At 46.3% G+C, this 27,882-nt stretch overlaps 1 protein-coding gene across 3 annotated transcripts in view; it reads left to right on the top strand.

Annotated features, from left to right (window-relative positions):
* The window catches only part of LIG1 (DNA ligase 1), a 793,173-nt gene that overhangs the window by 419,646 nt on the left and 345,645 nt on the right, over window positions 1-27,882 (top strand). For all 3 annotated transcript variants that reach the window (XM_075328747.1, XM_075328748.1, XM_075328746.1), the window contains exons 15-16: window positions 26,874-26,950; window positions 27,038-27,129. In XM_075328747.1, the coding sequence (XP_075184862.1) occupies window positions 26,874-26,950; window positions 27,038-27,129 (169 nt within the window). The remainder of the gene's footprint in view (window positions 1-26,873; window positions 26,951-27,037; window positions 27,130-27,882) is intronic.

Below are 27,882 nucleotides of genomic sequence, written 5' to 3'. Positions count from 1 at the left end.
AACAGCGCCTCTCACATGCACTATTGCCAACACAAGGTATTTGAGAGAAACATTGTTTGTCAATATAATATCGATCTAGACAATAAAAATTATGGGTGAACCACCCTTTTAACTATTAGTATGGATTTTATGAATTTACAATAAATGGAAGATTTTATGGAACTACTGGACAAATTTTCTTTCTTTTGGACTTATTATTGCCCATTGGTGGTTGATGGGCAGTCTGGTCTCCACATTACAGAATTCTAAGAGCAAGATCCTAAACAATTTAGCGGTGACTTTGCTTATAATTATAGAATAACAATGACTGTAGCACAAAGAAATATTACAACTAAATTTTATGAACAACTACAAAGACGATTAAGTATATTATGCTAAAAAATATTTTTATTGAAATAGATTAAAAGGAAAAAAAAAATGAAAAGCAATTACATCAAAATACTAATGAAATAAGCAGGATTTTAACCACAATATTAAAATAAACCCAAAAGACAGTACATATCATATTTATGGCCTGCCACTATAGTAAAAAAAAAAAAAAAGTTACAAAGTTATTAAATGTTTCATACAGTGGGCAGCAATAAATTGATATAACTATAAGCCTAAATCATCCATCAAAAGCAATATATTTATTAAAAAAACCTATATACCAGCCTCCTTGGAGGATTTGACAGTTTGTGATGTTGTAAGGATGCAATATTCTGGAAATCACAGACTTGGAACAACCAAGTTCTCTTGCTATGGCTGATAGGGTTTGGCTTTCAACCCCTTTGATCTTAGTTACATAGTTACTAAGGTTGAAAAAAGACCTACAGTGCCTACAAGTAGTATTCAACCCCCTGCAGATTTAGCAGGTTTACACATTCGGAATTAACTTGGCATTGTGACATTTGGACTGTAGATCAGCCTGGAAGTGTGAAATGCACTGCAGCAAAAAAGAATGTTATTTCTTTTTTTTTTTTTTTTAAATTGTGAAAAGTTCATTCAGAGGGTCATTTATTATTCAACCCCTCAATCCACCAAAATTCTGTTTGGTTCCCCTAAAGTATTAAGAAGTATTTCAGGCCAAAGAACAATGAGCTTCACATGTTTGGATTAATTATCTCTTTTTCCAGCCTTTTCTGACTAATTAAGACCCTCCCCAAACTTGTGAACAGCACTCATACTTGGTCAACATGGGAAAGACAAAGGAGCATTCCAAGGCCATTAGAGACAAGATCGTGGAGGGTCACAAGGCTGGCAAGGGGTACAAAAACCCTTTCCAAGGAGTTGGGCCTACCTGTCTCCACTGTTGGGAGCATCAACCGGAAGTGGAAGGCTTATGGAACTACTGTTAGCCTTCCACAGCCTGGACAGCCTTTGAAAGTTTCCACCCGTGCCGAGGCCAGGCTTGTCCGAAGAGTCTAGGCTAACCCAAGGACAACAAGGAAGGAGCTCCGGGAAGATCTCATGGCAGTGGGGACATTGGTTTCAGTCAATACCATAAGTAACGTACTCCACCGCAATGGTCTCCGTTCCAGATGAGCCCGTAAGGTACACTTTCAAAGCGTCATGTCAAGGCTCGTCTACAGTTTGCTCATGATCACTTGGAGGACTCTGAGACAGACTGGTTCAAGGTTCTCTGGTCTGATGAGACCAAGATCGAGATTTTTGGTGCCAACCACACACGTGACGTTTGGAGACTGGATGGCACTGCATACGACCCCAAGAATACCATCCAAACAGTCAAGCATGGTGGTGGCAGCATCATGCTGTGGGGCTGTTTCTCAGCCAAGGGGCTTGGCCATCTGGTCCGCATCCATGGGAAGATGGATAGCACGGCCTACCTGGAGATTTTGGCCAAGAACCTCCGCTCCTCCATCAAGGATCTTAAGATGGGTAGTCATTTCATCTTCCAAAAAGACAACGACCCAAAGCACACAGCCAAGATAACCAAGGCCTGGAAAAAAAGAGGGAAAAAAATCAAGGTGTTGCAGTGGCCTAGTCAGTCTCCTGACCTTAACCCAATTGAAAACTTGTGGAAGGAGCTCAAGATTAAAGTCCACATGAGACACCCAAAGAACCTAGATAACTTGGAAAAGATCTGCATAGAGGAGTGGGCCAAGATAACTCCAGAGACCTGTGCCGGCCTGATCAGGTCTTATAAAAGACGATTATTAGCTGTAATTGCAAACAAGGGTTATTCCACAAAACATTAAACCTAGGGGTTGAATAATAATTGACACACACTTTTATGTTGAAAATTTATTAAAATTTAACTGAGAAACATAACTTGTTGGTTTGTAAGATTTATGCATCTGTTAATAAATCCTGCTCTTGTTTGAAGTTTGCAGGCTCTAACTTATTTGCATCTTATCAAACCTGCTAAATCTGCAGGGGGTTGAATACTTCTTGTAGGCACTGTAGGTCCATCTAGTTCAACCTTCCTCCACCAGTTCTACATTTGGTCACTAAGTCATTTATAACCAACAATGTTTTGTGTACTGATTAAATCATCCAGCCCTTTTTTAAAAGCTGTTCTAGTATCTGCCATTACTACCTCTTGTTTTAGGGCATTCCACAGTCTGACTGCTCTAACTGTAAAGAACCATTTCCTGTTTAGCTGTCTGAATCGCTTTTCTTCCACTCGCAGTGAGTGCCCCCTAGTCCTTAGTATTGTCTTCGGAAGAAATAAGTCATGTGCCAGTCCTTTATATTGACCACACATGTATTTATACATATAAATGAGATATCCTCTGAGACGTCTTTTTTCTAAGCTAAACATATCTAACTTTTTTTCAACCTCTCATCATATGGGAGGCCTTCCATTCCTTGTAGTAGTCTAGTTGCCTGCCTTTGAACTGACTCTAACTTCTGAATGTCCTTTTTAAAATGTGGAGCCCAAAACTGGATCCCATATTCCAGATGTGGCCTTACAAGTGATTTATAGAGGGGTAACAATACGTTGGGATCACGTGATCTAATCTCTTTTTTTTTTATACACCCTAGAATCTTGTTTGCTTTTGCAGCTGCTGCTTGACATTGAGTGCTGCTGCTCAGCTTATTTGTAATGAGAATACCGAAGTCCTTCTCCTGTTCTGTAGTCCCGAGTTTACTTCCATTTAATGAATGCGCAGTTATAGGATTACTCCGTCCTAGGTGCATTACTTTACATTTATCAACATTAAATCTCATTTGCCAAGTATCTGCCCATTCTGACATCTTATCCAGAACTTTTTGTAATATTGTACTATCAAGGTCAGTGTTTAATATCCTACATAGTTTGGTGTCATCAGCAAAGACTGACACTTTACTATCAATCCCATCCACAAGGTCATTAATAAATTGATTAAAAAGAATCAGTCCTAGCACAGATCCCTGCGGCACCCCACTGTTGACTATGGCCCATTTAGAGAATGTTCCATTTATGACTACTCTTTGTTTCCTATCTTTTAGCCAATTCCTTACCCAGTTGCATATAGTTTCCCCTAGTCCTTGCTTCTGAAGCTTTAGTATAAGGCTATTATGTGGTACAGTATCAAATGCCTTTGCAAAGTCCAAATAAATCACATCAGCTGCATTACCAATATCCAGGTTTGCACTTACCCCCTCATAGAACCCCAGGTTGGTTAGACACGACTTATAATAACTGACAGCATGGATTCATGAAAGATATTATTTTCTGCAACATATTTTTGCATGTCATCCCTTAAAATGCCCTCAAAAACTTTGCATACTACTGATGTCAGGCTTACTGGCGGTAGTTGCCTGGATCTATCCTCTTACCTTTTTTAAATATCGGTACCACATCAGCAATCCTCCAATTCTGAGGCACCAACCCTGTTACAAGCGAGTCTAAAAAGATGAGATACAGCGGTCTGTCAGTTACGGAGCTCAATTCCCTCAATATTCGTGGATGAATGCCATCTGGCCCTGGGGATTTGTCAATGTTTAATTTACTCAGACGTAGGCGTACTTCTTCTTGTGTTAAATTAATTATATCGGGTGGTGAACTTTGATTTTTCACTTGTTGAATAATGCCTGGTACAATCAGTTCCTTGGTGAACACAGATGAGAAATGCCTATTTAATATCTCAGTCTTTTGTTTGTCCTCTATAACTTATTATATTTTAAGGAGCCAATACTATCCTTTGTTTTCCTTTTGGCATTAATGTATTTATAAAAGATTTTGGGATTTATTTTAATGTCTTTGGCGATTTTTGTTTCAGTAGCTAGTTTTGCTTGTTTGATTTCTTTTTTACATTTCCTATTGATATCTTTATACTCCTGGAATGCTATTTCTGTATTCTCAGCCTTCAAGATTTTAAACGCCCTTTGTTTTTGTTTTATTATACTTTGTACAGTCTTATTTATCCATAGTGGTTTCTTTTTATTCCTGAACATTTTATTACCAGAGGGTATAAGTGTTTTACAGGACTCTAGCAGTATATCCTTAAACTTTCCCCATTTATGTTCAGTATCCCCAGTTACCATGACTTTGTTTCAATCTACACATTTAAGCTCTTCCCTTAATTTTTTGAAATCAGCTTTCCTAAAATTCCAGGTTTTAGCATTTCCCCTTTGAAATGTTTTATTGAATATTACTTTGAAGCTTACCATATTATGATCGCTGGTGCCCAAGTGCTCCCGGACCTGTAGATCTGAAATTGTATCCGGTCTGTTTGACAGGACCATATCGAGCAAATTATCTCCCCTCGTCGGTTCATCTACCATCTGAGAGAGGAAATGGTCTTGAATGGTAGATAAGAATTTACAGCTTTTAGCACAACCAGAAGATTCTATGTCCCACTGTATGTCTGGATAGTTGAAATCCCCCATAATAAGAACCCGATTATTATTATTAGCTGCTTTTTCAATTTGTTCCAGCATTTCACCCTTTATTTGTTCAGTTATGTTAGGAGGCTTATAGCCAACTCCAATTAGCATTTTTCCATTATTCTCCTCCCCATGTACATTTACCCATACTGGCTCTACATTGTTGCAGTTCCCCCCAATGTCATCATTCAACACAGGTTTTAGGTTAGATTTGATAAATATACACACCCCACCACCTTTTTTGTCTTTCCTGTCCCTCCTAAATGTACTATAACCCTGTATGTTTGTCACCCAGTCATGGCTTTTATCCAGCCAGGTTTCCGTAATGCCCACCACATCATAATCCATGGTTGACATAAGTCTCCAATTCATTCATTTTGTTTGCAAGACTTCTTGCATTTGCCAGTAGACATTTAATCCTATTAATACCTTTATTACTCCTAGCCTCCCTACGTTCCTTGCATGTCCCATCCCCCCCTAATCCTTCATTGACCCCTACCATCTCACTGTCTCTATCTGCTCTATCTATCCCCTTTTTTGCTCCACTACCCTCCCTCCCCCCCAGATCCTAGTTTAAAAGCTCCTCCATCCGTCTGACCATTTACTCCCCCAGCACAGCTGCACCTTCCCCATTGAGGTGCAGCTCGTCCCTACTGTAGAGCCTGTAGCTGACTGAGAAGTCATCCCAGTTCTCCATGAACCCAAACCCTTCCTTCCTGCACCAATTTCTAAGCCATGTATTTATCTCCCCAAGCTCCCGCTGTCTTTCTAGTGATGCTCGTGGCACCGGTAGTATTTCTGAAAACACCACCTTGGAGGTCCTGGACTACAGATTCTCTCCTAGTTCCCTGTAATCATTTTTAAGGACCTTCCACCTGCCTCTAACTTTGTCATTAGTGCCAATGTGCACCATGACCGCTGGGTTTTCCCCAGCCCCACCCAGCAATCTGTCTATCCGATCCGCAATATGCCGAACCCGAGCACTCGGCAGACAACACACTGTACGGCATTCACGATCTCGGCGACAGATGACCCTGTCTGTCCACCTAATTATAGAGTCCCCTATCACCAACATCTGTCTGGGCTTTGCTGCACTCCTATTTCCCTCCTTCCTACAGCAGTTGTTTTCCTGGTTGCTAGGAGCAACGTCCTGCTGTAGTGACCCTAGTCCAGGCCCTTCATTCCTAATATCAGCCAAACAGGCATATTTACTAGGTTGTGCCAGGTCAGGATTAGACTCCCTGACACTTTTCCCCCTACCTCTTCTTTTAACTGTTAACCAACTACCTACCTCTGGGTCCTGATATTCTCCACCTCCACCCTCCTCCATATCACTGGCCCCAGCCAGCGAAAGCTCAGTGAGCTCTAAACTCTTCTCCAGGTTTGCAATGCCCCTGAGTGTTGCAAGCTGCTTATTTAGATCAGTTACCTTGGCTTCCAAATACACAACATGCTTGCATCGAGTGCAGACATATTCACCCTTGAATGACTGCTCAAGGTATGCATACATCTGACAAGATACACACCTGGTAGCATTGTCCATGGAGCACATATTAAATGGGGATAAATGTTAAAGTAGAAAAACAAAAAAAACCAATGATAACGTATAAGGATAAATTCAAACTATGTTCTTGTGTCAAACTATGTAATTATGTTTAAACTATGCCACACTTATCTTCAATCCCCACACACTTAGCTTCAGTACCTCACACGCTCACATCTTCATCTGGACAACCTGCTGCCTGAGGGTTTCAGTCACTTTGGAATGGCACACCATTTTTGCAAAGTCAGTGCTAACTGTAAAGTTAGGCTGCCAGTTGTATAGGGTTTGTCAGAAAATTAGGGAAATTAGCACCAGGTACCAGAATAACACCAATAACTTGCAAGTATCTGAAAGTGTTCTCTAATATTTTTTTTTTTTTTAACCAATAATTTTTATTGTTTTTGTTTTATGTGTTCATGAGAATACCATAATATCATTGCATGGCTATTATATTTCCCCACCTCTTAACTATATCAAATTCTTGAACTACTCCAGTCCACCCCGCCCCTCTTTCACACAGATAGTTTTCTCTCCCACTACGGAGCTGCTCCACCTTACCTTCAAGAATACCATCCCAGACTCGTATAACATTTTCTACTGCTTTGTGTACCCTGCCCTCTGGTTATCTACAGGGACTTTCAGCCTCCGTAGTATGCCACCTATGTCCTATAAGAAGTACTCCTTTGTTTACCTGAAAGATTTCATGCAGTTGATTATTTCTGCGTCTGTATGGTATCGCAATAGAAATGCTTTCCATTTTATTATGAATGGCTTATTTCCCTTTTTCCTTACACTCTGTCTCTAGCCAGTCTAGGTTGATTAGGGCTTTGAGTTACCCAATAATCTCGCCGACCCCAGGAAACAAGTCATCTATCCAATGCCTCACTATGGTTCTTTTAATTATCAGACATACGGACTGAAACAAAATCGGAGTAGACCCACCAACATCTGCTTGTCTCTTGTCATCACCTGTTAGATAGAGGAACATATACCAGGGGATTAGAGGTAGATTATTTTTTTTTTCCATAATTTATCAATCATCTGCTTTATATTTTCCCAAAGTACCCTTACTTTTGGGCATTCCCATAGACCAGTCATGGCGAACCTTTTACAGGCCGAGTGCCCAAACTGTAGCCCTAAACCCAATTTTTTTTCCGAAGTGCCAACCAATCCTATTATATAAATAATTCATTGTAACCTTACCTTTGCCGTCTTCTCTTCTCTTCAGCAGGGGCATCACGCTCATGCTTACCACCCATTGAAGCTGAGCCCCTGCCCTTTCCAGACACAGCAGTTGGATTGATCTTTCTGGAAAAAATTGCAGTATATTAGACAGAGATTTTAGCCTGGAATGCAATCAGATGTCACCCTGTAATCCACATCTACATTTCAAAGTCTGAACATCTTGAAATCCCATAAAGACATACGAGTGGCTCCCCTCCCCATCATTGTGTAGTTCTGTCCCCTTCCTCGGCCACTTCCTGGTAAACATGTCCCCCATCCTGATATATATTTCCTACATTCTGGTATATTTGTCCCTATCCCGGCCCCATCCTGGTAAATGTCCTCCATCCTTGTAAATGTACCCCATCCTGACATATTGCCCATCCTTGTAAATGTTCCCCCATCATGGTATGTACCCCATTCCTGGTTAATGTCCTCCATCCTGGTAAATGTTCCCCCATCCCGGCATGTACCCCATTCCTGGTAAATGTCCTCCATCTTGGTAAATGTTCCCAATCCTGGTTAATTTACCCCATCCAGGTAAATGTACCCTATCCTGGCATGCATGTTTCTTCCATCCTGGCATGCATGTTTCCTCCATCCTGGCATGCATGTTTCCTCCATCCTGGCATGCATGTTTCCTCCATCCTGACATGCATGTTTCCTCCATCCTGGCATGCAAGTTTCCTCCATCCTGGCATGCATGTTTCCTCTATCCTGGCATGCATGTTTCCTCCATCCTGGCATGCATGTTTCCTCCATCCTGGCATGCATGTTTCCTCCATCCTGGCATGCATGTTTCTCCATCCTGGCACGCATGTTTCCTCCATCCTCACATGCATGTTTCCTCCATCCTGGCATGCATGTTTTCCCCATCCTGGCATGCATGTTTCCTCCATCCTGGCATGCATCTTTCCTCCATCCTGGCACGCATGTTTTCCCAATCCTGGCACGCATGTTTTCCCCATCCTGGCATGCATGTTTCCTCCATCCTGGCATGCATGTTTCCTCCATCCTGGCATGCATGTTTCCTCCATCCTGGCATGCATGTTTCCTCCATCCTGGCATGCATGTTTCCTCCATCCTGGCATGCATGTTTCCTCCATCCTGGCATGCATGTTTTCCCCATCCCTGCATGCATGTTTCCTCCATCCTGGCATGCATGTTTCCTCCATCCTCACATGCATGTTTCCTCCATCCTGGCATGCATGTTTTCCCCATCCCTGCATGCATGTTTCCTCCATCCTGGCATGCATGTTTCCTCCATCCTCACATGCATGTTTCCTCCATCCTGGCATGCATGTCCCCCCCCATCCTGGCATGCATGTCCCCACCCCATGCTGGCATGTGCGTTCCCCCTCCCCCACCCCATGCTGGCATGTGCGTTCCCCCTCCCTCACCCCATGCTGGCATGTGCGTTCCCCCTCCCCCACCCCAAGCTGGCATGTGCGTTCCCCCTCCCCTACCCCAAGCTGGCACGTGCGTTCCCCCTCCCCCACCCCAAGCTGGCACGTGCGTTCCCCCTCCCCCTCCCCATGCTGGCACGTGCGTTCCCCCACCGCCACCCCACACTGCCAAGTGCGTTCCCCCCCACCCCACGCTGCCATGTGCGTTCACCCCCACCCCACGCTGCCATGTGCATTCCCCCCCACCCCACGCTGCCATGTGCGTTCCCCCACCCCATGCTGGCGCTGCCCCCCCATCCCCACCTTGGCACAGCCGCACACGAGTTATAAAAAAAAAAAAAAGCGCAACACACAACTTAGGCTGCTTTCACACTACGTTTTTTTTAACATGCGTCATGAACGTTTTTTAACGCAAAAACGGATCCAGTGCAAATGCGTTTTCATTTCAATGCATTTGCAATGGACTCGCGTTAACATGCGTTCACATGCGTTTGCGTGCGTTATAGTGAGGATCCAGCGAGTTGCAGTTTTTTAACATTTTCCAAAAACGCTACTTGTAGCGTTTTTGAGCTGCGTCCAAATACTGCAAATTGCTGGATCCTGACTAAACAGCACACAAACGCATGTGAACGCTGGCATGCTGATAGACAGGATCCTGCTTGCTCTACTGAGCATGCCCAGAAACCAGCCTCCGTGATCAGTGTCTCTCTCCCCCTCTCTCCTCCCATCTCCCTCCCCTGTCTCCCCTCCCTCTCTCTGTCTCTCCCCCACCTGAGAGCTGCGGACACTCGTAACCAAGGTAAATATTGGGTAACCACTTCTCTTAGTTACCCGATGTTTACGTTGGTTACGTGTGCAGACGCTCGTAACCAAGATAAATATCGGGCATCCAAGCAAGTTACCCGATGTTTACCTTTGTTACGATCCTCTGCAGCTGTGAGATGCCGGCTCCCAGTCTGTCCCATTCAGTTCCCCTCACTCCCGATCACATGACTCTAATGCCCGCCCCTAAACATCCAGTGACAGGATCCTGCAAAATAACATGCGTTTGCATGCATTTTTTTGCTGTAAAAGCAGGATCAGTTTTTACAGCAAAAAAACGTTCATGACGCATGTTAAAAAAACGTATTGTGAAAGCAGCCTTACCTGCACACGCTCCCCCGCTGCGCGCTGCTGGGTCCTCAGTTCCCACGCGGCCAGCAGACGGCGCCGCTCCTCCGTCTCCTAGGCAACACACCTGCAGCCTGGGAGAGGAGGAGTGTCAGAGCGGAGGAGAAATGTCTCCTCCGCTCCAACACAGATTTGATCTGCCGGCACCACTGCACTAGCAGATCAAAACTGTAGAATCAGGCGACAGCACGCGTGCCACCAGAATGGGCTCAGCGTGCCCCTGGTGGCACACGCGTGCCATAGGTTCGCCATCACTGCCATAGACCATGGAGGTCTGCATCTCTAGGCTATGTTCACACACTGCGTTTTTTACCTGCATTTTTGGTCCGTTTTTCCTGCAGAAATTTTTTGAGAAATTCTTGTAACCTTTCTGCACACATTCCCCAGCAAAACCTATGGGAAAAAAAATTAGCTGTGCACACACTGCGTTTTTTTCTTAAGAAAATTCTTTCAGTAGATTTTCTTAAGAAAGAATGAGCATGTCACTTCTTTTCTGCAGCTAACTGCGTTAGTTACCATAGATAATGGCACAATAACGCAGGGAGCAACCAGCGGTAAAAACCCACCAAAAACGCACCAAAAACGCATCAAAAATGCACCAAATCGCGGTAAAAATGCAGGTGCGTTTTTGATGCGTTTTTTAACGCAGGTGCGCTATTCCTTCATTCTCAAGAAATTTTCTTAAGAAATTTCTTAAAGGGAAGGTGTCGTCAAAAAAAAAGATTCCAATAACTGAAAAAATTTAAAGTAATAATGTTTTAATGTTTAGTTTAAATATTATTTTTTTTTTAATTGAGTAAAATAAAAAAAAAAAAAATGAAAAAGTTTGATATTTTCCACTGTTAAACACTAGGGGGAGCAGCTACTGAAATCCTACTGAATTTCCACTGTAGAAAAAGCTCAGATTACAGCCTGCCATAAAGTGGACGGCGTCTGCTCTCCTGTGTGTGATGTCGCCTCCCCCCTCCCAATCTGAGTGTTTACAACAGATAACAGAGAATGACATGTAGGGACATAATGCACAGCCATTTTGTTGGTGACCAGAAATGTCTAAAGTGTCACCAAGGACAGCAGGAGTATCACACAGGACAGGATTAGATACACGGCTCAGCAGACAGTATCACACAGGATAGGATTAGATACACAGCTCAGCAGACAGTATCATACAGGATAGGATTAGATGCACAGCTCAGCAGACCATAACAGGCTAAGATTAGATACACAGCTCAGCACACAGTATCACACAGGAGAGGATTAGATACACAGCAGTGCAGACCATATCACAAAGCAGAGGATTAGATACAGCTCAGCAGACAGTATCACACAGGAGAGGATTAGATACACAGCTCAGCAGACAATATCACACAGCAGAGGATTAGATACACAGCTGTGCAGACCATATCACACAGCAGATGATTAGATACACAGCTCAGCAGACAGTATCACACAGGAGAGGATTAGATACACAGCTCAGCAGACAGTATCATACAGGATAGGATTAGATGCACAGCTCAGCAGACCATAACAGGAGAGGATTAGATACACAGCTCAGCAGACAATATCACACAGCAGAGGATTAGATACACAGCTGTGCAGACCATATCACACAGCAGATGATTAGATACACAGCTCAGCAGACAGTATCACACAGGAGAGGATTAGATACACAGCTCAGCAGACAGTATCATACAGGATAGGATTAGATGCACAGCTCAGCAGACCATAACAGGCTAAGATTAGATACACAGCTCAGCACACAGTATCACACAGGAGAGGATTAGATACACAGCAGTGCAGACCATATCACAAAGCAGAGGATTAGATACAGCTCAGCAGACAGTATCACACAGGAGAGGATTAGATACACAGCTCAGCAGACAGTATCATACAGGATAGGATTAGATGCACAGCTCAGCAGACCATAACAGGCTAAGATTAGATACACAGCTCAGCACACAGTATCACACAAGAGAGGATTAGATACACAGCAGTGCAGACTAGTGTTGAGCGAGTATGCTTGTCACTACTCGGTACTCGCACGAGTATCACTGTACTCGGGCTACTCGGCGGGGACCGAGTGATTTCGCAATACTCGTGCTGTACTCGTGGTCTTCATCTTTGCATGTTGGCGCTCTTTTTAGAGCCAGCCCTTATGCAGGGATTGGCTGGCAGACCACTGCAATGCCACAGCCCGGTTATTTGTGGAATTGCAGTGATTGGCCGTCCCTCACAGCATGACCGTGCCTTTAGCCCGACACTTCCCCGCTCGGCTACAGCCCCTCCCGCACTCCACTCCGTGTGTATATATATATGCACGCTTACACACACATGCACGTTTTTTTTATTAATTTACATTGTTATGGTTTCTACATGCTGCCGGGGGTCATTTCAGAAAAATACTCGGGTCTCCCATAGGATAACATTGGGCTCGGTGCTTGGGCCGAGTACACGAGTATCTTGGGATGCTCGGCCCGAGCCTCGAGCACCCGAGCTTTTTAGTACTCGCTCATCACTAGTGCAGACCATATCACAAAGCAGAGGATTAGATACAGCTCAGCAGACAGTATCACACAGGAGAGGATTAGATACACAGCTCAGCAGACAATATCACACAGCAGAGGATTAGATACACAGCTGTGCAGACCATATCACACAGCAGATGATTAGATACACAGCAGTGCAGACCATATCACACAGCAGAGGATTAGATACACAGCTCAGCAGACAGTATCACACGATAGGATTAGATACAGAGCCCTGCAGACAGTATCACACAGGAGAGGATTAGATACACAGCAGTGCAGACCATATCACACAGCAGAGGATTAGATACACAGCTCAGCAGACAGTATCACACGATAGGATTAGATACAGAGCCCTGCAGACAGTATCACACAGGAAAGGATTAGATACACAGCTCAGCAGACAGTATCACACAGGATAGGATTAGATACACAGCAGTGCTGACCATATCACAGAGTAGAGGATTAGATACACAGCTCAGCAGACAGTATCACACAACATAGGATTAGATACAAAGCCCTGCAGACAGTATCAAACAGGAAAGGATTAGATACACAGCTCAGCAGACAGTATCACACAGGAGAGGATTAGATACACAACTTTGCAGACATCACAGGATAGGATTAGATACACAGCTCAGCACACAATATCACACAGGAGAGGATTAGATACACAGCTCAGCAGACAGTATCACACAGGAGAGGATTAGATACACAGCTCAGCAGACAGTATCACACAGGATAGGATTATATACACAGCTCAGCAGACAGTATCACACAGGATAGGATTAGATACAGAGCAGTGCAGACCATATCACAGAGTAGAGGATTAGATACACAGCTCAGCAGACAGTATCACACAGGATAGGATTAGATACACAGCTCAGCAAACAGTATCACACAGGAGAGGATTAGATACACAGCTCAGCAGACCATATCACACAGCAGAGGATTAGATACACAGCTTTTCAGACATCACAGGATCGGATTAGATACACAGCTCAGCACACAGTATCACACAGGATAGGATTAGATACACAACCCTGCAGACAGTATCACCGGTACACACACAGGTACTCACATGCAGTGGCGCGCACACACACACACACCCCACCCCTGATGGGGACCTTGTGCGCCACACACACACACACACACACACACACACATCACCCCTGATGGGGACCTTGTGCAACACACACACAATCACCCCTGATGGGGACCTTGTGCCACACACACACAATCACTCCTGATGGGGACCTTGTGTCACTGACACACACACACACCATCACACACACATCACCCCTGATGGGGACCTTGTGACACACACACACACACCATCACACACACATCACCCCTGATGGGGACCTTGTGACACACACACACACAGCAGAGCGCAGAGCCGGTTGAGCTGCGGCGGCAGGCAGAGCCGGTTGAGCTGCGGCGGCGGACAGAGCCGGGTAAGCTGCGGCGGCGGACAGAGAGGGGGCTTGGGAGAACGGAGGGAGGGAGGTGTCATTGGAGACGGTAACAGCGGGGGGGAGGGGCGGCGTCAGAAGCTGGGGCAGAGCAGGGGCTGGGGGGAACAGAGGGATGGGGTGTCATCGGAGACTGTAACAAGGGGAGGGGAGGGGAGGCGGCCTGTACTCACACATTTCGGCGGGTGACAGGGGTAAAGTGGAGCAAACAGCACACGCTGTGAGCTCCACAATAATGGCGCTGAACTCCTCCCTCTTGTGTTCTGGACAGCCCAGGGGGCGCGTCCACATCACAGCAGACGCCCACTGTAACGTATGGCAAGGGGTCGGAGACCGACTATCAGAGTCTATGCACAGGGGCTGCCATAAAGGAAGGAGTTACTGTCGTTACACACACGGCAAATCCAGCATGGCAGCCCCCAGTGCCTCCAGTAAAATAAGAATGACATAAAAACTAAATAAGCTGCGATTTTCATTTTGTATTAGAAATACTTGATTTCATAATCATTATTTTTAATACAAAAATAAAAAACTGCGATACCTTCCCTTTAAGAAAAATCCTTTTTCTAGTGTGCACATCGCCTAAACTTGTATTTTGGCCAATGAATTTTACGCTCACTTAAGATGGTTTTCCTGAAGACCCCCCCCCCCCCATCCACTTAGTATTTTCTTCCGTGTTCTCTAAATTTGATCAGTGTTCTTTTTCATTTACATTTTTATTATGTGCTTACAATAAATTCAATTTATGAAATAAGCTTAAAAAAACTTCTGTTTACTCATGTTAGAATAAGGCAATTATATATATAGATTTTTTCTGTCTGTCTGTCTGTCTCCAAAATTGTGTCCTTACCGTGACATGTCCTTACGGTGACAAACAGCGGATTGGCCGCTGGCCTCGCCATGGCCCCGCCCCCCCGCACGGATTGGCTGCTCGGCTTCACGGATTTGCCATGGCCCCGCCCCCCCGCACGGATTGTACGCTCGCCTCGGCTCCTCCCCCCGCACGGATTGGCCGCTCGCTCTGGCTCCGTCCCCCCGTACGGATTGGCCGCTCGCCCAGGCTCCGCCCCCACACGGAATGGCCTCTCGCCCCGAGGTGAGCGCATCAAGGTCCTACAGCGGCGGACACACACACACACACACCAGATCACACTCACTCTCACACACACATCAGATCGCATCCACGTCCTGCAGCGGCGGAACACACACACACACACACGCACACACATAAGAACAGACACACACACACACACATCAGATCACACTCACTCACACACACCTCACACACACATCAGATCGCATCCACATACTCAACACATCCCGTGATATCGCTTGCTTCTCAGTGGCGATCCTGTGCGTGCAGTGATCTTCCAGGACCTGCCTGAGGATCACACGGCCGGAAGCATGTGGTATCTCCAGATGTTGTGATTGTGTCAGCGCGTATGTGCGATATCGTGTGTGTGTGTGTGTGTGTATGCGATCGGATGTGCGTGAGTGTATGCGATCGGATGAGCGTGAGTGTGTTCTGATGTGTGAGTGTGTGTGTGTGTGAGTGTATGCGATCGGATCTGTGAGTGTCGGCAGAGGAGCATGGAGTTCAGCACAGCTGCTGGGACCGCACACCGGTGGGCACAGGGAGAAGTGGGGTGTGTGTGTGAGTGTATGCGATCAGATGTGTGCGTGTTTACTGTCTGATGTGTGACTGTGGAGCACGATGGGGGGTGCGCAGCATGGGGGATGGAGCACGATGGGGAGTGCGCAGCATGGGGGATGGAGCACGATGGGGGGTGCGCAGCATGGGGGATGGAGCACGATTGGGAGTGTGCAGCATGGGGGATGGAGCACGATGGGGGGTGCGCAGCATGGGGGATGGAGCACGATGGGGGGTGCGCAGCATGGGGGATGGAGCACGATTGGGAGTGTGCAGCATGGGGGATGGAGCACGATGGGGGGTGCGCAGCATGGGGGATGGAGCACGATGGGGGGTGCGCAGCATGGGGGGATGGAGCACGATGGGGGGTGCGCAGCATGGGGGATGGAGCACGATGGGAAGTGCGCAGCATGGGTGATGGAGCACGTTTGGGAGTGTGCAACATGGGGGATGGAACACGATGGGGGTGCGCAGCATGGGGGATGGAGCACGATGGGGGGTGCGCAGCATGGGGGATGGAGCACGATGGGGAGTACGCAGCATGGGGGATGGAGCACAATGGGGAGTGGGGATGGAGAACGATGGGGGGTGCGCAACATGGGGGATGGAGCACGATGGGGGGTGCACACCTCCCCCCAAAAACACACACACACACACACACACACACACACACACACACACACACACACACACACACACACTGCCACACACGCACTGCACAACACACCGCACACACACTGAGAAACACTGCCCTACACAGACACCCACACACACAGACAACGCCGCACACACACAACACCCAACACACAAACACCGCGGCACACACAAATATACGCACATACCGCACAACACACACATTGCACAAAACCTACCTCCCCCCAAAACACACACCCCACACCCACACAAACCGCGCAACACACATACACAACGATACAGACATACAGCGCTCCACAAATAACGACACACAACGCAACACACAAACACCGCTCTCACCCTCCGCCACACCCAGACAACACCCAGAACATGTACAGCCCCTACACAAACACTTGGTAACTACAGACAACAACATATATATATATATATATATATATATATATATATATATATATATATATATATATTATATTGTGAGGCAGTGACAGGAGTAATATTTGAAGACCGCTATGTGTCCCCCAGAATGTGTCTGGAAACCCTCTGAGTTTGCTATAGCTATTACTGGGAGTATAGCACAAAGGGTAACAGGGAGACAGATCCCTCCTCCCAGTCCAGGTTTTGTAGCAATCCTCATGTCCGGCATTTTTGTTTAAAATCATGCAGAGCACAGCAGGGTGTGTCTCAGTTGAGAGCCAGGCTTGGTGAAGCTAACACATGCCGTGTGAGCTTGGCTGGCTCTGTGTGGAGTGAACACAGGCCAAGAGTGTGAGCCTAGGAGAACCTTACACAGATCCCTGCGGTTAACGGGGTCCTAAGGTAACAAGACTTTTTGATGCAAAGAATTTGTCTATATGCACCGGCTGTGATCCAGAAGAGACTTTGACAGTGGGAAATTGGATCTATTTATGCTGCAACAATAAATAGACTGTTGGTGTGAACACGCTGCTGCCTCACTGCCTCACGTTTTTGCCCAAGCAACGCTGCTACCTCACATTATGGTGGAGAATGCGGGCACTGCAGCCTAGTTGCTAAGGGCAATGGCCTAAGAGGTACTTACCCGGGAGAAAAAAAAAAAAAAAAAGAATTGGTTTTTTTTTACTGACTGTTTGCGGTGGATCGGCGGGTCCACGAAGCTTACAGGCGTTGCAGCCTGGTTGCTAGGGGCAACAACCCAGTTTTCACATGTTTATGATCAAGCCTGCAAAGTTACAGTTTAACTCAGCAGCCACCATGGAGGATCTTGTAAAGCAGCTGGCCCAGGCTAATGCTCAGCAGCAACAAACCAATGTCCAGCTCCAGCGGGCGTTCATTCCGCAACAGGAGACAAACAGCTTGTTGGCTAAGCAGCTTTCTGCTCTGCGAGAAGCGCTCCCAGCGGTAACTCCAGGTCATCCAGTCCTTCCTGCGGCCCAGGACAGAGTAAGGGCAGCACTTACGAGGATGAGTGCAGAGGATGACCCAGAAGCCTTTCTCTCCGTGTTTGAGAGGACCGCTGAGCGAGAGAAATTGTCTATCGACCGTTGGACTGATGTCGTGGCCCCGTTCTTGGTAGGTGAACCCCAAAAAGCCTACCTGGATCTCAGCACGGAGGATGCCAAGGACTATGGCACACTGAAAGGTGAGATCCTTGCACGAATGGGGGTTAACACTTATCTCCGGGCCCAACGAGTGAATCAGTGGTCCTTTGAGGAGGGAAAACCTGCACGCTCACAGGCCCATGTCTTACTGGACCTTGTAAAAAAATGGCTGCAGCCGGAGACCTTGAACCCCGGACAGATGATTGAGCGGGTGGTGATTGAACGGTTTGTGCGGACTTTGTCAGCCCCCATTCAACGGTGGGTGGGACAGGGGGACCCCGGTACCCTAGACCAGCTAGTGAATTTGGTGGAACGCTACACAGCTACCCAGGAGTTGGTCCGGGACTCTGCTTCACGGCGGGCACTCCGTAGGGATACGCCCCCTTCACAGTTGGTAAAAGACTCCTGTCCCTCCTCGGGTGCTGCCCCGTCTTCAGCCCTGGCAGAGAGTAAACCCCAGACTAAGGTCAGCAGGAGTCCCGGTTCCCCAAAGTCAGACACCCGAAACAGGGACACCTCTGATGTTATGTGCTGGCGGTGCCATCAGCTCGGGCATGTGATGGCACAGTGCCCACTCACATCAGAACCCATGGACTGCCGGTACGCTCGCCGGGTATCAATGTATGCCCATACTGTTTGTACCGTAAGCACTGTTGCTATGGGGGAGGAGCCCCATCTCTGCAAAGTACGTGTTAATGGTTATACAGCAGAGGCTTTGTTGGACTCAGGAAGTTTAGTGACTCTTGTACATGCCTCCTTGGTCTCCGGGGAAAACCCTACGGGACATAAAGTAGGGGTACTTTGTATTCATGGAGACCTACGTGAATACCCTATGGAAAGGGTCACCATTGCTACCTCGTTTGGAGAGGTACAACATGAAGTGGGGGTGATGAAAAGACTTCCACATGCTGTTATTTTGGGAAGAGACTTGCCCCTGTTCTGGACATTGTGGGAGGCGACCTAGCCCTCCGAGGTGTATGATTGAACCAGGCCCTGAGCCGGACGATCCCGACTCAGGCATACCTGCCGTAGGGGTCACCAGTAGAGGGACAGAGTGTAACCCTGCCAGGTTCCCCCTAGAGGTAATGGCAGGAGAGGTTGAGCCACCCGAGGCAATCCCGGAGTTGAACGTGTCTCCAGATAATTTCGGAACAGCACAGCTCCGGGACCCCACATTGGCTCCTGGACGTGGAAATATACAGGTAATTGATGGGGTACCCCAGCGGCCTGGTGCCAGGCTGGAAACTCCCTACATGGCTCTAAAGCGAGAGTTGCTCTATCGGGTTGATACAATCCGGGGGGAAATAGAGGAACAGTTGGTGGTCCCTCAGCCGTACCGCCGTCAGACCTTGGAATTGGCTCATAACCACCTAATGAGTGGGCACCTAGGTGAAGAGAAAACGCGGGAACGCATGTTTCAGCGGTTTTACTGGCCAGGGGTCGGCGCAGAAATTAAGAGGTTCTGTGAGTCCTGCCCAGTTTGTCAGTTGACCGCACCAACGCACCGTTTCCGTAGTCCTCTGATACCTTTACCCATTATAGAGGTGCCTTTTGAGCGGATTGCTATGGATCTGATCGGACCCATTGTAAAATCAGCCCGTGGTCACCAGCACATCCTGGTAGTGATGGATTACGCGACACGTTATCCGGAGGCCATTCCACTACGTCACACCTCGGCGAGGCTTATTGCTCGGGAGTTGTTTGCTATGTTCTGTCGCGTGGGGTTACCCAAAGAAATCCTGACCGATCAGGGCACTCCCTTTATGTCTAAAATTACAAAGGAACTGTGCAAACTCCTCCAGATCAAGCAGCTACGCACGTCAGTGTACCATCCCCAGACTGATGGTCTAGTGGAACGTTTTAATAAAACTCTAAAGGCTATGTTGAAAAAGGTGGTCTCCAAAGAGGGGAAAGATTGGGACATGTTATTGCCCTATTTAATGTTCGCTATTCGCGAGGTCCCACAATCTTCCACCGGGTTCTCGCCATTTGAGTTACTGTATGGCAGACATCCGCGGGGACTGCTGGATATAGTTAAGGAAACTTGGGAACAGGAGCCCACCCCTCACAAAAGCACAGTGGAATACGTTATGGGTATGCAGGATCATATCACGGCAATAATGCCCATTGTTAAAGAGCATTTGCTGGATGCTCAGGCAGCCCAAAGTACTCAGTATAATAGAAAGGCCTCCATCAGGTCTTTTAAACCGGGAGATCGTGTCTTAGTCCTAATACCTACTGCAGAAAGTAAGTTCTTAGCCAAATGGCAAGGTCCCTATGAGATCCGGGAGAAAGTGGGGGAAGTAAACTATAAGGTGTATCAGACAGGTAGAAGAAAACCAGAGCAAATCTACCATGTAAACCTGCTGAAGGCGTGGAAAGACAGGGAATGTATGGTGGCTGACGTAACGTTGGACCTAACCTTTTCAGGTGCCTTGACAACAACAAAGGAGGAGTCCCCTGATGATGAATTGGGAGTAAGGATAGGGGATTCTCTCTCAAAACAGCAGAGACGGGAGTCTCGGAGGTTAGTGCAGCGGAATACGGATGTGTTCTCAAGCCTACCCGGCCGAACAACCGTAATCCACCATGATATTGTCACCGAGCCTCAAGTAAGGGTACGCCTGAGACCATACCGGGTACCAGAGGCTCGTAGGCAAGCCATTGCGGAGGAGGTAGAAAAGATGCTCCAACTAGGGGTTATTGAAAAATCCACGAGCGAATGGGCCAGTCCCATTGTGCTGATCCCGAAACCAGACAGTTCTTTAAGATTCTGTAATGACTTCCGAAAATTAAATGAGGTTTTGAAATTTGATATGTATCCCATGCCCAGGGTCGACGAGCTGATAGAGAGACTGGGACGGGCCCAGTACTTAACGACTCTCGATCTCACTAAAGGTTACTGGCAGGTTCCGCTGACAGAGGCGGCAAAAGAAAAGACCGCTTTTGTCACGCCAGGGGGGCTCTATCACTATGTCGTCTTGCCATTGGGTTTACATGGGGCTCCGGCCACGTTTCAGAGATTAATGGACATAGTGTTAGAACCCCATCAACCATATGCCTCCGCATATTTGGATGACATCATCATCTATAGCAGTGACTGGAGCACCCACTTATCTCAGGTACAAGCGGTAGTGGATTCGCTCAGAGCGGCTGGTCTGACGGCAAATCCAAGCAAATGTGCTATGGGTCTCAAAGAAGCCCGTTACTTGGGGTATGTGATAGGCCAAGGGGTTATCAAGCCACAAGTAAACAAAATCGAAGCCATTCAAAACTGGCCTCGTCCCCTTACCACAAAACAGGTAAGAGCCTTTCTGGGTATAATGGGGTATTACCGACGATTCATACCCAATTTTGCTGGACGGTCGGCGCCTTTGTCCGATCTTTTAAAAGGGAAGAAGTCGGTCATGGTCCACTGGAATACACAAGCAGAGGAAGCCTTTCAGGCGCTAAAGGTAGTCCTATGTGGTCAGCCTGTCCTTGTCAGCCCTGACTTTCAAAAGGAGTTTATAGTACAGGCAGATGCCTCTGAGGTGGGTCTGGGTGCGGTTCTGTCCCAGGAGGTAGATGGAGAAGAGCACCCGGTCACCTATTTGAGTAGAAAACTCACCCCGGCAGAGAAGAACTATAGCATAGTGGAGAAGGAGTGCCTGGCCATAAAATGGGCTCTGGAATCCCTACGCTACTACCTGCTGGGGCGACACTTTCGCCTGGTGACAGACCACTCCCCTTTGGTCTGGATGAGGAATGCTAAGGAGAGAAATGCTAGAGTCACCAGGTGGTTTCTCTCCTTGCAGAACTTTCACTTTTCTGTGGAACACCGGGCTGGTAGGTTGCAGGGCAATGCGGATGCCCTGTCCAGAGGTCCCTGTATGTTGGCAAAAGTTCAACCCCGCCCGTTTGAACTGAGGGGGGGGATATGTGAGGCAGTGACAGGGGTAATATTTGAAGACCGCTATGTGTCCCCCAGAATGTGTCTGGAAACCCTCTGAGTTTGCTATAGCTATTACTGGGAGTATAGCACAAAGGGTAACAGGGAGACAGATCCCTCCTCCCAGTCCAGGTTTTGTAGCAATCTTCATGTCCGGCATTTTCGTTTAAAATCATGCAGAGCACAGCAGGGTGTGTCTCAGTTGAGAGCCAGGCTTGGTGAAGCTAACACATGCCGTGTGAGCTGGGCTGGCTCTGTGTGGAGTGAACACAGGCCAAGAGTGTGAGCCTAGGAGAACCTTACACAGATCCCTGCGGTTAACGGGGTCCTAAGGTAACAAGACATTTTGATGCAAAGAATTTGTCTATATGCACCGGCTGTGATCCGGAAGAGACTTTGACAGTGGGAAATTGGATCTATTTATGCTGCAACAATAAATAGACTGTTGGTGTGAACACGCTGCTGCCTCACTGCCTCACGTTTTTGCCCAAGCAACGCTGCTACCTCATATATATATATATATATATATATATATATATATATATATATATATATATCTCAAAACTCATACATTAACTACACAATACGTAAATTCTAGAATACCCGATGCGTAGAATCGGGCCACCTTCTAATAAATAAATAAAAATAAAGCCAATTCTCTGCAACCACAGAGACCACAAGTTGTGTCCAAAGTACAATCTAAACCGAATATAAAGGCAGGAGTAATATATACCGTATTTTTCGGACCATAAGACGCACTTTTTTTCCCCCCAAATGTTGGGGGAAAGTGGAGGGTGCGTCTTATGGTCTGAATATAGGGCCGGGAATAAGGGTGCTGTGATGGCGCGGGTCATCAAGAGCACGAGCAGGCTGCAGCAGCGCCTGCCGTGACCACGTGGACCTGCTCATTTAATATGCACGCACATCCTCCCGTCCATCTCTCAGCGCTGAAGCAGACGCTGACAGGTGGGCGGGATGATGGGCGAGAGATAAACAGCCAGCCCGCATGATCACCCCTGGCAACTACAGCCTGGAGTGATCATGTGCGGCTGTATTCACTGCCCCCCGCACATCATCATCAGCGCGGGGTGCAGTGAATCAGTATATTCACCTGTCACCGTTCCCCTGCAGCACCGCGATCTCCTCCTGGCTGCCAGCGGCCGCTGAGTGGAGCCATCCCCGTTCTCCTGCAGCATTGCGATGTCCTCCTGTGCCAGCGGCGGCCGCTGAGTGGAGACTAGCGGCGCGCACAGCAATGACGTCATCGCTGTGCGCACGTGTCCACACGCAGCCGCCGCTGGCACAGGAGGACATCGCAATGCTGCAGGGGAAGGGGGACGGCTCCACTCAGTGGCGCTGACACAGACGGGAGGAGGAGCGATGCTGCAGGGAGTGAGGTAATGCGAGTATGAACATTTTTTTTTTTTTATGTCCTACATGATGCGGGCCGTATACCAGGACCGGGGGTGTATAGCACGATGGGGGCGTATAGCAGGATGGGGGTATATTATGAGCAGGATGGGGATATATTATGAGCAGGGTGGGGGGTATATTATGAGCAGGATGGGGGTATATGAGCAGGGAGTGGTATATGAGCAATATGGGGGAATATAGCAGGATGGAGGTATATAGCAGGATGGGGCCATATGCCAGGATGGGGTATATAGCAGGATGAGGGACATATACTGTATAATCAAGGCAGGAGGATCATTACCAGTCTGGGGTACTTTAAGTAGAGAATTTGGAGACATTACCCCCATAAGTGTCAGCAGCAGATCCTCGCTCTATAACAGTGTGTCATGACTCCCATTTTTTGCTTAAAATTTTATTTTCCTCCTCTAAAACCAGGGTGCGTCTTATAGTCTGAAAAATACGGTAACTTTTACTAGAATTCATTAAAATCATCCAAAAACTACCGAAAAGGGCAGTGTATAAATATAATGTGCAAATAAACAAATTGTCCATGATCTCACCCGATCGTTCTCCATGAGCGGATACACCAAACACACCGATGAGATGAAAAACTCCAAGGCAGAATAAATGCTGGCCAGTCCAAGGGCAGAAGATTAACCCCTCTCGTGCCCCGATGTATTACTTCTGCCCTGACAAGGGCAGCACCCAAGTGTGATGGCTGTCCCCAAAACTCAGATAAAGCTCTTAGGCTATGTGCGCACAGTGCGTTTTCCGCGGCGTTTTTGCGTGTTTTTCGGGTGCGTTTTTGGCCTCAAAACTGAAGGACTTTGCTTCCCCAGCAAAGTCTATGAGTTTTCATTTTTGCTGTCCGCACACATCTGTTTTTTTACCTGCGTTTTTGAGTTAAAAAAAAAAATGGACATGTCAGTTCTTTCCTGCGTTTTTCTGCGTTTTCCCCCCATGCAATGCATTGGAAAAACGCAGCAAAACGCAGAGATCAAAAACGCAGCAAAACGCAGCCAAAAACACACCAAATCGCGGCAAAAACGCATGCGTTTTTTGATGCGTTTTTTCGATGCAGGTGCGTTTTTGTGCGTTTTTAGCGGCCAAAAACGCAGCGTCAAAAAGACGCAGTGTGCAAACCTAGCCTTACGATGCATTTCCCTCGCAGGTCAGAGAGTTCATCAGGAAAGATAAGAGAAGGAAAAAAGATCAACCTGCAGTGGCAGGGATTAACAAACAGTGCCATTGTTTGTGCACACAATCTGTCTTGTTCATTCATGCATTAATCCTTACCACTGCAAGTTGATGTTTTTAATAAGTTGCCTTGCTTTTGTAGGCCCCTATGGCTGCCATGTTGGTACTCCTGTGAAGTCCAGCCTAATTACAAAAAAAAAGTTAAGTTCATTTGAAATTAAAAGAATACCTGACAAAAACAAGGGTGCATTCTCTTTGTTTGGAGGAAAGAAAATTTCTGCACCAGCATAGAATAGAGTTCTTCACGGTAAGAGCAGTGAGGCTCTGGAACTCTCTTCCTGAGAAGAAGTGATGGCCAACTCACTGAATGAATTTAAGAGATGAATGGATGCTTTTTTTTGATAACAACGGTTATAGAAGGTTATCATAGTATCATAGTATCATAGTTTTAAGGTTGAAGGGAGACTCTAAGTCCATCTAGTTCAACCCGTAGCCTAACATGTTGATCCAGAGGAAGGCAAAAAACCCCAATGTGGCAAACAAGTTCCAATGGGGAAAAAATTTCCTTCCTGACTCCACATCCGGCAATCAGACTAGTTCCCTGGATCAATACCCTGTCATAAAATCTAATATACATAACTGGTTATATTAAATTTTTCAAGAAAGGCATCCAGGCTCTGCTTAAATGTTAGTAGTGAATCACTCATTACAACATCATGCGGCAGAGAATTCCATAGTCTCACTGCTCGTACAGTAAAGAATCCTCGTCTGTGATTATGATTAAACCTTCTTTCCTCAAGACGTAGCGGATGCCCCCGTCTTCCAGTCGCAGGCCTAGGTGTAAACAGATCTTTGGAAAGGTCTCTGTACTGTCCCCTCATATATTTATACATTGTGATTAGATCTCCCCTAAGCCTTCGTTTTTCCAGACTAAATAACCCCAAGTTTAATAACCTGTCTTCGTATTGCAGCCCCCCCATTCCTCTAATAATCTTGGTCGCTCTTCTTTGCACCCTCTCCAGTTCAGCTATGTCCTTCTTGTATATCATGAATAACATAATATTACAGATAGATAGTTGACCCAGCTTAGGAGTCGGAGAATAATTGGCTTCTACTCTGTGGGTTTTTGCATTTCACAGGTTCAACACTGCAGAACAGCGGCACTAAAAATAGGATGAACTAATGGCCATAAGGTCTTCCTTCAGCCTTAGAAACTATATTACTATGTTACCTGATGGTAATTCATACCACCCTTTATTTTTAATAGGTGAAAGAAAGACCATGAAAAAATTTAACTTTTGTCTTCATTCCATCCATAATAGTCTGCCAACTAAAAGTGTATTCAACCTGAATGGTAAACGCAGTAAAGAACTGTTAGTGGAAAGCCAAAATTGCCATATTTTTGGTCACTGCATCTCCCCCGTGTAATTAAAGGGTTAAGAATAGCTGCTTTTGCTGTAAAATAATCGTTTTTTCTCGCCCAGCAATCCAGTGGTGACTTTCCAGCGTTTGTCACGTGCCGTACTACTGCTATTATTGCTCCTATCGTGATGTCAGCAATACGGCACATGACTGCTGGTGGGCACCCATCAATAAAGACAATTGAACAGAAATAGAAAAGTAGTCCACATATGTTCAGCTGTATGCTCATGGGGCAGTGATGTGATGAGCACTGGGAATGTGGAAACAGCTGAATCCTAACAGTGAGACCATTACACAGTGTCAGGATTTTGCATGTTAGAGTCCTTGTCAAATTCAGTAGTAGTCCTGGACAACAAGGCGGGGCTATTAGTTAAATTCCTGTATACCCACACTTTCAATAAAAGCTCTTGGAAAAGTCAAAGGATGTATTTACCTACACCAGATATTTAAATAACATGACTTCCATGGTTATAATCTGCTATTCTGCCATTTATGATCCTTTTTTATATTAGATTGATGGTGGTCGGACAACGGGCACCCCTATTATCAGCGGTTGTCGGCTTTCTGGTTGCTAAATACAGAACCAGACCAGCCCGACTCCATACACTGTGCAGTGGTGTTCTTAGGGCCTGCAGCTCCCGTTCATTTTATTAAGACTGCACATGATGTGAACCCTGGTCTATACTTAGGCTACTTCATCAATACCATCCAGCTCTGTTATTAAACAGTGTAGTAAGATATACAGTTGGGCCATTCTGAAAAGGCTCCAGACTATCGCCTTATGCGTACACCTTATACCGCCTTTTGCCAGCGCCTTAGTTTTCAGATAATTTGTCTGTTTATGGGTAATGTACTGATTCCATTTTATTGCAGTCCATGAACAAGAAGATTGACATCATTAAAGGGTTGTTTGTGGCGTGCAGGCACTCGGAAGCACGTTACATTGCCAGGTATGAGTTTTCTGATGCATCTTACATTTTGCTTTATTCCTTGTTTTGTCCCCTTGTTATTTTTTTTTCTTCTGTTTATCTGTCTAGAGCTCTAGGAGGAAAACTCAGAATTGGACTAGCGGAGCTGTCTGTTCTTTCAGCTATTGCTCAAGCCATTTCCCTAACACCACCTGGTCAATGTGAGTATTGCCATTAAGATATCCCATGTCATAAATATTACTGTAAGGTGGAGCTGGACAACATGGTGGCTCAGTAGTTAGCACTGTAGTCTTGCAAGGACATCATCTGCATGGAATTTGTATGTTCTCCCCCTGTTTTCTTGTTTTTTCTCTGGGTTCTCCAGTTTCCTCCCACACTCCAAAGACATAGTTACATAGTTATTCAGGTTTAAAAAAAGACCTAGGTGCATCCAGTTCAACCTTCCTCCACCAGTTCTACATTATGTCCCTAAGTCATTTATAACCAACAATGTTATGTGTACTGAGGAAATCATCCAGCCCTTTTTTAAAAGCCGTTATACTATCTGCCATTACTACCTCTTGTGGTAGGGCATTCCGCAGTCTGACTGCTCTAACTGTAAAGAACCCTTTCCTATTTAGCTGCCGGAATCATTCTGATAGGGGATTTTAATTGTGAGCCTCAATGAGGACAGTGATGACAGTACATAGTATACTAAAATGGATGATGTGGTGTCATTCAAAAGAACAACTTGTCTTGCCAAAAACAAGCCCTCATGTTACACGGCTTGTAAGTTTAGCAGCTTATAATTTTCAAGTTATTTCACAAACCTCTTGTGGTCCTCCCAACCCAATACACAAACCTCTTGTGTTATTCCCAACCCAAAGCACAATCCTCTTATGGTCTTACCAAACCAATACACAAATCTCCTGTGGTCATCCTAAACCAATACACAAACAGCGTCTGCTTATCTC

The sequence above is a fragment of the Anomaloglossus baeobatrachus genome, chromosome 11 (genome assembly GCF_048569485.1).
Source record: "Anomaloglossus baeobatrachus isolate aAnoBae1 chromosome 11, aAnoBae1.hap1, whole genome shotgun sequence".
NCBI classification, from domain to species: Eukaryota; Metazoa; Chordata; class Amphibia; order Anura; family Aromobatidae; genus Anomaloglossus; species Anomaloglossus baeobatrachus.
This window is presented reverse-complemented; position numbering and strand designations above follow the sequence as displayed.